The 15210-nt window shown below is 40.5% G+C and overlaps 1 protein-coding gene across 2 annotated transcripts in view; it reads left to right on the forward strand.

The window, feature by feature from the left end:
- Positions 1-3498: 3498 nt before the first annotated feature.
- Positions 3499-15210, forward strand: part of dicer1 (dicer 1, ribonuclease type III) — a 33164-nt gene continuing 21452 nt past the window's right edge. The window contains exons 1-8 of one of the 2 annotated variants that reach the window (XM_080871709.1): positions 3499-3573; positions 6233-6337; positions 6484-6685; positions 7950-8112; positions 8227-8357; positions 9131-9265; positions 9370-9530; positions 14476-14644. In XM_080871709.1, coding sequence (XP_080727835.1) covers positions 6572-6685; positions 7950-8112; positions 8227-8357; positions 9131-9265; positions 9370-9530; positions 14476-14644 — 873 coding nt within the window. In that variant the 5' untranslated portion in view covers positions 3499-3573; positions 6233-6337; positions 6484-6571. Of the gene's footprint in view, positions 3574-3670; positions 4038-6232; positions 6338-6483; positions 6686-7949; positions 8113-8226; positions 8358-9130; positions 9266-9369; positions 9531-14475; positions 14645-15210 lie in introns of those variants that run through there. The other variant, XM_080871708.1, reaches the window with a different exon arrangement.

A 15210-nucleotide genomic window follows, 5' to 3' on the forward strand; every position in this document is an offset into this window, starting at 1 on the left:
TACTACCGTGTGTCTCAGGACTTACCCTGCAATCCAGTCCCTCCGTCATGTTGTCCGATCACCACAACATAACCTAATAGACCTACACCTTAGTTCACAGATTCACTTTGTCTCGGGTTTATTTCTGGGATTTCACACAACCCAGGATTCAAATCATGAATAGATAATGGACTTGGATTTACATCATTATGAATGAAATGCGCTCTATTTGGAAGCAGCCGCCCCCCTCCCCTTTCGATGGGTTGTGTGTGAGACTTTAAATCATCAAACTGTAAATTATAAATTGTTATTGAGCCCTTTACCCCTTTTGTTTTATTTTGCGAGTTGATTATTAGATGCTGCTCCAGCCAGCCCGAGAATCCCCCGCCGCCCCGCCCTCTCCTCTCTGCGCCGCAAGCAGCAGGCGCACCTCGCAAACGGAGGGCGCCCTTACTCCCAGCAAATGGGCGATAGAAAACCGCTCAGTGCCTGTGCCATTCCCAATATGCGCTGGCATGATGTCGGGGCAGCATATTTTTTTCCCCCGCATCTCAGAACAAAAGAGAGAAAGGATTCAAATTCTATATTTCTCAGTATTTGTATACAGCGGTCCCTCGTTTATTGCGGATGTTATGTTCTAAAAATAACCAGCGATAGGTGAAATCCGCAAAGTAGCCAACTTTATTTTTTACAATTATTATAGATGTTTTAAGACTGTAACGCCCCTCACTACACACTTACACTTTTCTCATACAGGCATGAACATTTTCACACTTTTCTCTGTTGTTTAAACACTCTCAAAGTTCAAACCTTTGTAGAAAAATAAGTCGAGTATTATAGAAAGAAACCAAAGATCAAACCCTGTTTTCAGGTCCAGAACATGGGAATAGAGCAGCTGCGAGATAATTCAACATCAATGAATCAGCGATTGATGTAGCGATTCTGTACTGTGCAGGAGAGAGGGCACGGAGGAGATCGACAGTGGTCTGCAGCCAATCAGGACACAGAACACAATGCACTGTAAAAAAAAAAAAAAAGCATGCAAAATTGCACTAAAAAAATCCACGAAACAGCGCAGCCGCGGAAGGCGAATGGCGTTATAGCGAGGGACCACTGTAATTTTGAAGGTAAGTCACAACATACCCTTTGTAAATACTAATGTATAGAAATACTTACCAGCACGATACATTTATTTTTTGTGGCTTTTTTTTCACGGTTTGTTGACATGCTGTGTAGGTGTGTACTTGGCTAGCTGATATCAACATAACTGGAAACATTTGACTATTGTTCACCTGTAGTTTGAATGCTGAACATTTGCCGATGTGTCTTCTCATTTTGTAATGAAGTTCTGCTTGTGTTGACTGATGTAAACAACCAATCGATCTACAAGCTTCAAAAGTCAAAATTGATCATTTTATTTTTTTTATGACAGCAGTGGTGAGTGGTTAGCATTATCTCGTGCACAGGGTCTATGGCCCGTGCGCACTGGCCACTCGTACCTACAATCCTTTGCGGTTTTACCCCGGAAATGACGTCATATTTTCGATCTCTATAGAGATTGAAAATGTGACGTCATTCAGGGGTAAAACCGCAAAGGATTCTGGGAACGAGTGGCAAGCAGTACTAGCACATGAAAACAGTCACACAGCGATAAAAAGAAACACAAAAAATGGCAAGAAGATGTTGTATTATTAACTGCAATAGCCGGTTGCATGACAGCCACGGGAAGCCGACGGGTAAAGAGATCGTTGTTATCGGATTACGTAGTGGAAGAGAAATTGTTCGAGCCATGTTTCCGAAGTAACAGAGCCGACGGATGGCCTGGATTGCAGCCATTCGAAGACCAAACATAACGTCCCAGAACACTCCAGCTCACATGTTAGTCTGCTCCAAGCATTTCCACAAAGGTAAGTCTTCTGTTGTAGTTACTACGTAATTTATCATAACATAATTGTTGATGTAGGTTACAAATAAGTCTTAATTTGAATTGAATTCGTTGCGCTATGCTGCTTTGTTCACTGTGGCTTTGCGGGCTAATGTTTGTTGTGTTTTGTAGGAAAACCGGCCTACAAAATGCTGGAATGCGATCCAGACTGGGCCCCTCTATCAACCTGGGTCATACCGAGTGTAAAGCTGCTACCACGGCGAGATTTGATCGGTTAACAGAGACAGCGATATCAAAACAGCCACGAAAAGTCCCGCATATATGTGCCCAAGTGTTGTATTGAAGCAATCAAGAGATGAATAACGGTTTTCCAGTATGTTGTTTTGAAATTATTGTTTTTTTTGCATTGTTGATTTGTTTTTCACCGAAGCAGCTAATAAAGCATAATGGAATACAATTTTGCCTCTTTCTTGTAAGATTCTATAATAGAATGAAACAATAATGCCAGTTATAAATACAGATAATAAATTGAATGAATTACGAAACACTCATTTTATTTCTATTAGATCTGAAAATGTTGTGTAATACTACAACCTGAAACGATAAATAGATTATCTCCTGCGCAGGCCAACGCAAAGGGAAAAAAATTAACAACAGCTGTGAAATGGAATAGTCCAAATCACCAAAGTAAACTGGACCTGGGCTTGTTGCAGGGGTCTGAAGTTACTAAACATTTTGTGAGTGTATGCACTACAACTTAGGACCATATAATAATAAATATGTGCGCGATGAAAGTTGGGCAGCACGTCCTTACTCAACTCTGTATGCTCGTATGGGTCTCACTCCTTTGATTTTTTTTTCCTCGGCTCTAGATCAGAGGTCGGCAACCTGCGGCTCTTTAGTCCTTATAGTGCGGCTCCTCGTTGTTTGGTAAAATAAATTAGAAGTATTTAGCTGAAGTGTATTTTGTTTATGTTACAAGTCCCATTGTAAACGTATCACGGCAAACCCGACGATGTTTACATGAACACGCTTTACAGCATCTCTTTATTGACCACTAACGTTGCAACCGACAACACAGCACGTTCGCTTTGTTTGGCCTACTAACATGGCGACTCGACCAAAAAACCTGGTCACGCCCCCTCTCGTGACATCACGCTCCAAAACCCTATATGTCCCTTCCCTTCCCATTGCTTTTCTTAATTTTGATATTACTATCACTGTTTTCACAAAAAACCCAGAACAAACAAACAAACAGCAAATCCTCAATGATAGATTTTTTTAATGTTACTTTTATTTAACATCCATTGGTATGGCTCAGAAGCAGAGAAGTTATGGTACTTTTCACCCACTGAAAACATTTGTTAAGATGTGAAAGCAACAGTTTGATGCTATATCAGGTAAGAATCGAGAACACAGCATTTGGTGACGTTTGCTGTCAGGGTTTTGTTAAAAGAAACCAGTAGCCAGGCTTCTGCTTGTCTGAATGCTGTCATTGCATCCTGTTTTCACTTACATTTCACACAGACCTATTTCAGAATCAGAATCAGAATACTTTATTCATCCCGAGGGAAATTAGGGGTTACAGCAGGCAGCACGCTAATGGCGCATGCGCACTCACAAAGGAACCTTCTGACCAACATCACATTGGGCAGACATGTCAGAAGGTAGGCTGATAAGAAAAAAACAACGAAAATACACTACATGAGGTAAGAGGAGGAGAAAAAAAACTCCACTCAGACTGAGCTCCTAGTGGGAGAACAATTTATTTATAGTCTAAATAGTAGTAACGATTAATCCAACTGCAGAATGAAATATTAATAACCTGTAAACTGGGCAGCGTCAGGTTCAGTGTCACAGGTGTTCAGTGTTGCTTTGGTCTAGTTAAATCCGTTAGTGGTTTCCTGTCTGAGATGGTCGGAGGGGGACCTCCACACTTCGTGCTCGGTACGGGGACTGCTATTCTGGTTCGTGTTAGTAGACTGGTGCGCCACTCTTTGACTAGCGGTTGCGTAGCTTACGTGAATGTTTTGTCGTAGCAGAGGCCCAGGTAAAAGGAAGTGGTCCCCCGTGGACGAGTAGCTACCAAATCGGGACGAGAGTAAATGGCACTTAAAATATTCAACGAATGAGTTTAAGCTAATCGAGGTGATAATCAGAAAAGCATCCAGTGGTGAGTTTATAGTCGAGTTGCTTGTTTCTTCTTTGTAAAATACTGCTGTGGTGTTTGGCCTCGCTAGCTGTTAGCTAGCTGGCTGACATGATGATGGTGCATGGTGGCCGCAGTAACCGTACAGATGTTGCACTACATTTAACGCTGTAAATTTCAAGTGAAGCCATGGGTCAGATTCGCCTGTAGCTCAGGGACAATGCGAGGAAAAACACACAGCCAGGCCATTTACCGCCGCAATACACAGGCCCAGTCTTTCATTTATCGTGTGCTAGGCATGCTACGTTCACTTACTGTTTTGGCCGCTGTGAAAAGGTTTTCATTGCAATTGTACAAGTCTCTGCTCAATCGGCAACGCTTTGTACAATGCTAACGGGTTCTTAGAGACGTTTGGTTCTTTACATCATAGTGTAAGGCAGCATTACGTAAATAAGTTATTTTTTGTAATATGGCACACTTAGCAGTAGCTATCGTTGTACTTTTATAGCAGTTCTCAGGCCAGGGACTTTAAAGTTCTCGTTTTCTTCTAGTACATGTTTTTAAATCACCAGTATTCAAATGTTTACTCAAACTAATTTAATGTCGAGTTCGTGTGCATCAGCTCGACTGGTTGTCTGAAGGTGTTCGGTGGAAATGTGACATTTAGCTGCTAACTAGCCATCCAACACACATTGTGCTCTTTGCCACTTGCTGACAAGTGGAGAAATGCCAGAGTTCGGCCTTGGATTTAATGTAACAATTTAACGTAATATAGAACCTGGGAGGTGGACTTCAATTTGATCAACTAATGATGAAACTGGGACAGCATGGCGGTTAGCACTGTGGCTCACAACAAGAGTCCTGGTTCAAATTCACCATCTGGCCTTACTGTGCAGAGTCTGCGTTGGCTCTCCTCCCACCATCCAAAGACTTGCAGTTAGTGGGGTTGGGTTAACTGGTGATTCTAAATTGCCCATAGCTGTGATTGGCGACATGTTCAGCCACCTCTTGCCCTAAGGCAGCTGGGATAGGCTTCAGTCCACCGCAACCCTGAAGTGGATAATCAGAAGAAAAAGATGTTTTGTGATTTACCACCACCTTTTCAACGGCAAATTATATTTTTTACTATATTCTGTTTTTTGACAAAATGAGATTGTCAAGCACGCCTAAACTGCTGCTAAAACTTCCCACAAGATAAAGTCAGTCTGCTAAATCATTTGTGACACTGGCGTTGGTCATTGACAAAGACTCATTCAGACTGATGACAACATGTTGGCAGTCTGTCCCCTTTGATAACTTAGCAATTATTTGCTTCAACAATCTCTCTCTGCGAGTGACTGCTGTCAGTCTACTTTAGAAAAAATGCCTCTTATCAGGCAACCTGTGCAATCGCCTTGCGATCAGGAGTGGTTGTGAGTGTGCCACACTCAAACTCTGGGCAACCATTTAGTCATCACAAGTTGCAGTCGGTTTCAGAACGTAAAAAAAAGTCAATACGGTTTCCAGGTACCCAGTGATATATTGTTTACATTTTTATTATAAATTTTTCATTTTTGTGTAGATGTAAGCAGGTTAACACATTAGCTTCCTCAATTTTGTGATCCAAACAGTTAGCACCATGCACCTGTGTGTTTACATCTGTGTGGCCATTTTTGAGGTGGACTTTGTCCCATGATAAGCCACACAGAGGTCCACACTTGGTTTATAAATGCTACAGAATTTGAGCTTTTCTTTCTTTCTTTCTTTCTTTCTTTCTTTCTTTCTTTCTTTCTTTCTTTCTTTCTTTCTTTCACCTTTTTTTTTTCTACCTGCATGTTGACATCTTGTATATGAAATGTTAAGGCTTCCAGTATTTGCGTTACCAGTGTGGTCTGCTTTAATTTCAAACACTTACTAGATTTGTGTATGTGAAAGACCTCACTTCAGGCCTGTTGTGTCAGGTTGTAATCTTTTAAATTGCAAGCAAATGTGAACTGCTTCATTTACAGCAAGAAATGCTTGCTGCACCAAGCTGACTGCTGGGAATGGTTATAGCTGCCAGGGCTGAACAGCCTTCAGGCAAGCGTCAGGTGGTCTGGTGACGATTTCAGGTTTAAGATGTGTTGAAAAGTAGTTGATTGATGGATCAGAATAAATGATTCTCATTTATAGATTACTTGAATCTTATTGACTGAGCTATGTTTGAAATACATGATCATAACAATGTTCTGATTTCTCAGGTCTGTTTTGAGCCAAATGTGGGGAAGCATTAGGAGCTGAAGATATATTTTATCATGAAGCCCAGATTAACATTTGTCTGCCTAGCCCATGTGTCTCTGTTATCAGTAAGTATTTATTTATTTTTGCATTTTCCAACATATACTTAGCCATTCTTAAGTCTTAAATTTAACTTGTTTATACCTTAAAACACCCTAATGTTATGTCTGTCATTTGCAGCACCCTAACAAAATCTTTTCATGTCCACTGCCAGTGAACTGTTGAAAAGAAGAGGATGACGAAATGAGATAAAGTGGACGACTGGAGGAGCCTTAGCCCCCTCACCTCCACCAGTTTGAAGCATGGCTGGCCTACAGCTTGTTACTCCTGCCACCTCACCCATGGGGCCTTTCTTTGGTCTTCCATGGCAGCAGGAGGCTATTCATGATAACATTTATACACCTAGAAAATATCAGGCAAGAAGGCTACAATTCATGAGCATTTGAGTGATCATTTATTACTGCTGATTTCCTGTGTGTCTTATTATTATGTTTGTTTTAACTGATTAGACGAAATAATAAAAAAAAAAGAAGGGCTCCTATGGCTCTAGTGCAGTCAACTCTATCTTTAGTCTTTACTCTGTGGTCTTCTGAGCAATGTCCGGAGCACAGGATGAGCATGGAAGGCAAACGACCACATTTGCTGTCAGGAGCAAAGCTCAGCTCTTCTGAAGATATGGAGGCAGACATCACTGATGTTGTACAAAGCACAATCCTATGAAAGTGTGCTCCAAGTATCATACATCTTTCTACCAGTAGCAAAAAAACTGAACAAGTAGCATAAGCGGCAAAGCAGGCATTCAGTGACCTTAGCAGAGGTACAGCCACAGGACTAGGACAAGTTACCGAACGGCCACTTAATTGCACAAACCTGTCAATGGAAAGCAATGAAACTAACACCTTTGTTTTGTAATTAACAAGGGAAAGTGAGGACTCAGAATTGTCATTTGAATGTGCCATATTTTGCCATATAGACTTTTTTTTTTATCTGTAAGTCTTTGCAGTTTGATGGCTTATTTAAAAAAAACAACCCTAAAACAATAAAAAAAACAAAAAAGTAACACACTTATATAGGGACATTAATGATAAAGAAAGCGTACAATATCGTAGTTTGCTTGTGTAGTCATTCCTCAGGATTTTGAGATGTGTATATTGACCTGTAATTGTCATAAGTAATCCAGTACTCTAATTTTAAAAGACATCTACTACTTTTGTAGTAGATGTCTTTCACCCTGTTTTTATACCAAGGTGTTTTTTTTGTTTTTGTTTTCTTTTGGGGGGCGGTGGGGGGTGTCCACATATGTATACCAGTTCCACATACTGGTTATCAGTCTAACTCATAATGCTGGAGTCCTTTTCCTGAGTAATACTTGCTGATTGCTTATGGCTCAAAAAGCAGAGGAAAAAAAGGTTCAGGACTATGACATGTGAACATTCAATTATTCCATCACACACCTTAGTATATTTTAGTGGTAGAAGTATTAACAGAATTTAAGTTATAAATAGTGCTAGATCACACTAATCAGAGTGTTCTGGATGTTGGTTTTGAATCATTTTTGATGAACTGCCCAGCCTTAGTGATCAGTGATCCCCAGTAGTTTTAAAAAGCACTGTGCTTTGTCACTGTGTCCCTAGTTCTGCTATGGGCTTGCTGTCTCTAAATGTGAAACTGCCTCCACAGGTTGAACTTCTTGAAGCAGCTCTTGAACGCAATACCATCGTCTGCTTGAATACTGGCTCAGGGAAGACCTTCATTGCAGTACTTCTAACAAAAGAGCTCTCCCACCAAATACGTGGACCTTACCAAGAAAATGCAAAGAGGACTGTTTTTCTAGTGAACACAGGTACCTGTGCCAGAAATGTCTGTGAACTTGTTGTTTATTCGGATTCAGCTGGTGTGACATTGTGCTTGATTTTTGTCTGTGTGTCATTCTGTATCTCTGCTCTGTGCTCCACAGCTGCTTCTGTAGTTCAGCAAGCAGCTGCAGTCAGGACTCACTCTGACCTCAGTGTGGGAGAGTATACAGATCTGGAGGAGACCTTAGCATGGACTGACCAACGGTGGAGTCGACAGATAATAGAAAATCAGGTGTGCTTAAGCTGATGCTAGTTGCATGCTGGGATGCTCTTACAAGTTTGTCTTCCTTTACACACAGACTTGGAGAGTAAAACAAACTGTATGAAGGGCAATACTGGTTGGATACAATAATATGTCAGATTGTTCATCTTTTTTTCACCCTTTTAACACATTTATACAAACTAATTGTTTTAGCTTCTTTCAGTGTACTCACTTTGAATGTACACAATATGAGACTGGGTCCCATTTAAACACAGATGGAAGTTAAACTTTGGTCATTGTTGTTCCTGAATGTCATCACATTCACATAATAAGCCAACAGCATCCAGTTAAGCAAATATTGTCTGATGCCAGTGTTTTTCTCAGAAACACCATTACTTTGTCATAATAAAAATAATATCTGTACTTGCATTTCTTTTTTCATACCTTTAAACACTGACTTATTGGGCATGGTAAGCCCAGCACTCTGTTTCCCTTCATGCTTCAGGGGGACTCTAAATCCTCCAGTGTACTTTGTCTGTGATTTCACTGGGGTCTGCTTGGGACAGGGTGATAATTGTGTCATTAGATCGTGAGTGCAAGGGTGATTGCAGATGTTTTTGTTTTGTTTGGTGACTGTTCAGATTTGGCTGTGGACAATTTACATTACATACATGGCACCAAATACACATCCAAGGAAGGAGAGCAGGAGAGAGAGAAAAATAGAGATGTATATCTGATAGTTAGATATCCTGTACTCACTGTTGGTAATAATCTATTCCATTGTCCTTGTCACTTTCTGTAAGGTGCTGGTCATGACTTGCCACATATTCCTTCATGTTCTGAGGAATAAAATCTTACCATTGTCGAAAATCAACTTGGTGGTGTTTGATGACTGCCACCTGGCCATCACAGACCACCCTTACTGTCAGATAATGAAGGTGAGATTGTAGTCTTTAAGGAAATGGGATTACGTTTATTGTAATAGTGGCAGAGAATCATGCAAAATCATTGTGGGTGACCTGGTTGTCCTCTGTGTGTGCAGCTGTTTGAGGGCTGCTCCTGCACTCCTCGTATCCTTGGTCTCACGGCTTCCATTCTGAATGGAAAGTGTGACCCATCAGAACTGGAGCAGAAGATTCAGAATCTGGAAAGAATCCTTAAGAGCAATGCTGAGACTGCTACTGATCTTGTGGTCCTGGACAGGTAAGCCTTATAACTGCGTGCATTTGACACTTTCCTCGGCTTAAGGCGCTCACATAGCAGGCGCTGGGGTGAGCATGAGGTTCAGCAAAAATTTGCTTCGACTAGCCACTTGCAGGTTTATACTGCTGTGTAGGACTGGGTTTTGTCACTGATTTCTAGAATCGATTCGATACCGATTCAATTCGATTTGAATCTGGGAAATTTTGAGTCAGAAATATTATAATTCAGATCAGTACATTTACATATTTTTGTATCTATTAAAAGGAAGCTGACACACGCAAGACTTTATCAAAGGTGTGAGCATCACAGCAGATGTCTTTGTGTCAAAGTAGCTGAAGATAAAACACAGAAAAACATGAAGGTGGTTTTCCTGGCCTGGGATTTTATAAAAATATTCTGCAGTACATCAAAAACGAAAGAAAACCATTAATCAACATATGAACGTTACCTCTGACATTACAGCGGTTTTATTAGAGACACAGCTAAGCGTATTGCATGTTGCATAATTTTAAAAAGTTTAAATTTGTTCAGTATTGAACGGCAGAAATTAGGTTTTCTTTTCGGAAGTAAGTAAAAGGGGAAAAAAAGCAGCGGCCGACAGCCTGTAAACAACAGTAGACTTGTGCGTAACAAGCAAGCGAATAATGCAGAAAACAGATTTTTAGACGGGAAACTGTTCTTGAAGTACAGAGAGAGGGCTGTGCATGAAGTGTGATTTTTATCGTGGTGGAAGCAAAACAGCAAAAGTAAGAAGGAATTCATGACGATGTTTATGTGAAGCATAGTTTGGATCTTCTTTTGCTGCTGGTTCAGTCAATATTGTTTGGAGAGAGATAAAACTTACAGCTTTAGAATCAGCGTAAAAGGGCGTGAAAACAAAGCGCGGACCCGCCGAAACATCAGAATCAGCGAGCTGTCGGCTTTCAGCCCCGACCGTGTCCGTGTCCGTGCCGTCGGGTGAGAAAGGCGACATCTCACTGATTCTGATCCGCAGGTCCGCGCTTTGTGTTTACGTCTTTGTGCAGAAGTCGTGTTCCTGCTCTCATTTACCGTTTTAGCTGTTTGGTGGTTGTTGAAAATTTGTGAGGTTTCACCTGAGATTCTGCCGTTTCGGGCAAAATAAATTTATATTAAAAAATCGATTCAGGATTTTAATGAATCGATTTTCACATTATCCAAGACAGAATCTATTTTAATCGATGAATTGATTATAAAAACCCACCCCTACTGCTGCTACTGTGTGTCTGTTTTTTGTTGTTTGTTTGTTTGTGTTTTGTTTTTAAAACAAAAAATAGGGTTAGGGTTCTAATTAGGGATGGGAATCGGGTTCTCTACAAGAACTGGTTCCCAGTTGTCCAGTTGCTTGGAATTGTTAGTGCCTATCGGTTCTTGAGCTCTCACTACAATCAGCTGATTTCAGTTCACATGTGAGAGGAGGAAAATAGTGGAGTGGTCTATAACCTGAATATAGATGTTACTTTTATTTTTATTTTTATTTTGGTGAAGCCAGCTGCTGCTGAACTTCAACAGGTAACAAACTAATGAGCAGTCAGGCTGCAGCCTCCGTTTCTACCAGTTCGTGTTTCCACAGTAGAATCACTGTGACCATCACTTTGAAGTGTCTTTGTGCTGGTTTTCATCTTTGTTTTGTGTCTAAACTGAAATACTAAGAGAAAAATCACATATGTACTCATTAGGGTGTAATTAAGTAATGTACTGCATTACTTTTAAGTGTTCTGTGTAATACCTTTTTTACTTTTTCAATAATGACTCCAACACTGATCACAACGAAGATGGAAAATTTGACCACACAGCATGTAATTAATTTGCATGAATATATTGTCATTGATATGCTGCGTAGAGATGATGCTGACTCTGTGAAGCCAATGGGAATCGATAAGGAATCTAATCGATAAGCGATATCGACAATGGATTTGGAATCGCTAATTTCTTATCAATTCCCATCCCTATTTATAATAGTGTGAGAAAGTGTTTGCGCCCTTCCCGATATTTAAATAGTAGACACAAAGATAACACAAGTAAACACAAAATGCAGTTTCTAAATGAAGATGTTTATTAAGGGGGGAAAAATTCAAACCCCCACTCCTTCATTATAATGTAAATTAACTGTGGTGTATCGCATCTTTGGAAAGCAGAGTTCAATTTCTCTAGCCACAGTCAGGCCTAATTACTGCCACACCTGTTCTCAATCAACAAATCACTTAAATTAGACCTGCCTGACAAAGTGGAGTAGACTAAAAGATCCTCAAAAGCCAGACATCATGCCGTGATCCAATATTTCATCAGAACAAATGAGAAACAAAGTAATTGAGATCTCTGTCTGGAAAAGGTTGTAAAAGCCATTTCTAAAGCTGTGGGACCCCATCACAAGTAATGAAAACATGGAACAGTGGTGAACCGACTAAAATTACAAGAATGCAGCAAAGACTCATCCAAGAGGTCACAAAAGACCCCACAGCAACAACCAAAGGACTGCAGGCCTCATTTGGCTCAGTTAAGGTCAGTGTTCATGACTCCAGACACCCTGGAGTCACCACCTGAGTCAATATCTGAACCCCTGTAGCTTTGTGGGGTGGCTGTAGCTCAGGTGGTAGAGCAGGTCACCTACTATCCGGGTGGTAGGTGGTTCGATTTCAGTCTGCATGCCAAATATCCTTGGGCAAGATACTAACCCCATGTTTGCCCTCCGATGGATGCATCGGAATGCGTGTGAATGTTGTTGTTAATAGTAATAATAGTAATAACTTTATTTATAAAGCGCTTTCAAATAAAGTGCTGTACAACTAAAGGGATAAATGAAATAAAAGTGATACATAGCAATACAGGTAAGAGACACAATACAAGTTAAAAACAATAAAAATTTAAAAACTAAAAGCCATATAATTAAGACATGTAGGATAAGGTGAACAAATGTGTCTTCAACTTAGTTTTAAAAACCTCCACAGAGCATGCCTGCTGAATATCTTGAGGGAGGTTGTTCCACAGAAACGGGGCACGAAAAGAAAAAGCTCTCCAATTGTCTTTTTTCTGGCTCTAGGAACTTTTAGAAGGCCAGAGTCCTGAGATCGTAGAGCACGAGATGGAACATAAAGGTCTAAAAGGTCGGAGAGGTATGACGGTGCCAATCCGTTTAAAGCCTTGTAGGTGAGCAGCAGGACCTTAAAATCTGCTCGAACCTGACAAGGTAGCCAATGCAGAGATCTCAGAACCGGGGTAATGTACTCAAATTTCCAGTTCTTGTTAAAATGCGAGCAGCTGCATTTTGCACCATCTGTAGACCTCTAAAACTTTTCTTTGGTAGGCCAGAAAGAAGAGCATTACAATAATCAATGCGGGAAGACACAAATGCATGGACAAGAACCTCCGCAGTGTCGCTTGACAAAACTTGTCTGATTCTGGCAATGTTCCTCAAATGATAAAAGGCGGTCTTTGTTATCTCTTTTACATGAGATTCGAAGGAGAGCACCATGTCGAACCACACGCCCAAGTTTTTACCTTGTTCCTGCAATTTATGACACTGTCATCAATTTTCAAGATGAAATTTTGGGACAAGTGCTGAAATTTGTGTGGCCCAATGACCATCAACTCTGTCTTATCAGTATTTAGGAGCAAGAAATTATCCAATAACCAGCCCTTAATTGCAGATAAACAGCATTCTAGTTTAGAGACTTCAGCACAATTTCCAATGGTTAAAGGAACATAAAGCTGCAGGTCATCAGCGTAACAATGAAAGGTTACATTAAAAGAATGTAAAAGAACACCAAGAGGCAGCAGGTACATAGAAAACAGCAATGGTCCAAGTACGGAGCCCTGAGGGACCCCATGCCTCACTGCACAGGTCTCAGAGAGATCATTTTTGAAACTAACAGTCTGAGACCTCCCAAGCAGGTAAGATCTCAGCCATGATAAAACATTTCCTGTAATTCCAATAAAATGTTCAAGCCTATCCAATAAAATGCAGTGATCCACAGTGTCAAACGCAGCACTTGGATCCAGCAGTAATAAAACTGAAGTGCGATCATTGTCTGCATTTACCAGCAGATCATTTACCACTTTGACTAAAGCTGTTTCTGTGGAGTGATTTGGTCTAAAAGCAGACTGAAATGGTTCATACAGATTGCTTGTTGACAAATGCTCAGTGAGCTGCTTAAAAACCACTTAGACAGAAAGCAGTTAGGAACAGCACAGAAAAAACTGCTGGTGTGAATGTACACGTGTGCTCAGAGTAGAAAAGCGCTAAATAGGAACGGGTGTTTTGCTGCCTCACGACCTGGAAGACTTGGTAAGTGGAACCTGCTGTCTACCAAAACACCTTGAAGGAGAATGTCCAATCATCTGTTTGTGACCTCAAGCACTTGGGTTCTGCAGCAGGACAATGATCCAAAGCACTCCAGCAAGTCCACCTCCGAATGGCTTAAGAAGAACAAAATGTAGACTTTGGAGTGGCCAGGTCAAAGTCTTGACATGAATCCGTTTGGGACGCATTGCCTTAAAAAAGTGGTTCATGCTCAAAAACCCTCCAATATGGCTAAATTACAACAATTCTGCAAACATGAGTGGGTCAAAATTCCTCCAATGGCAAATGCTTGATTGCATTTGTTGCTCCTAACGGTGGCCCAACCAGTTATTAGGTTTAGGGGGCATTCAGTTTTTCACACAGGGCCATGTAAGTTTGGATTTTTTTTCTCCTTTAATGGTAAACAGCTTAATTTAGAAACTAAATTTTGTGTTTACTTGTGTTTGTTTTAATATTTAAAATTGTTTGATGATGTGAAACATTTAAATGTGACAAACGTACCAAAATATAGGAAATCAGGAAGAGGGCAAACACTTTTTCACACCATTGTATGTGACACATGTGAAACTAGACTGAAAACCAGTAATGGTGGCAGTGAAATGCTCACAATACAGGGTCTTGTTTTAGATACGCCTCTCAGCCAAGAGAAGTGGTGTTGGACTGCGGTTCCTACGTGGACAAGAGTGGCCTCTCCTCCCGTTTGCAGGCTGAACTCAATGAAGCTCTTCACTTCCTGAATGACTGCAACATATCTGTGGTCAAGGAGGACCGTGATCCCACATTCATCTCCAAACAGGTCAGAGTTCCAAAGGTTTTCTGCCTTTTTAAAATTTAGTGTTTCTTCATCTCAGTTTTATTTATCCTACGGTTATTTACTTGATCATACTCTGGAGGTGGTTTCTGTGCCTCTCACTAACCGCAGAAAAGACCAGCATCGTTTTTGCAGGTTTTGTATATTTGTACACGAAGGTTGGGCGATATGTCAAAATTTTCCAACCAACAACCATCAGTCCAATAACCGGCGATAGTCACGCAGGTCAGTTTTTGATGGGTGACCAATGTAATCGTACACAGACTGATTTGCGCATTCAGAATTTGTTTTGTTTGGAGGGAATATTTTACCTTCTTTTCTTCTTTCTTTCAGGATTAATATAGTTTTTGGAATATTCATTTATTTATTTAATTGAGATGCGCCAACTTGCACAGAAGACTGTACATTACGTTGGCCTTTTTTTTTTTTTTTTTAACTTTTTTAAAATTTATTTTTAACTTACTTTTGGTTTAATTTTATATTTGTTGTTTGGTCGAGTGTGTAAGTCAGACAAACACTGGAACGGCCTGTAAACACGGTTATAGTGGAAA

Source organism: Rhamphochromis sp. 'chilingali' (genome assembly GCF_963969265.1).
Source record: "Rhamphochromis sp. 'chilingali' genome assembly, chromosome: 21".
NCBI lineage: Eukaryota > Metazoa > Chordata > Actinopteri > Cichliformes > Cichlidae > Rhamphochromis > Rhamphochromis sp. 'chilingali'.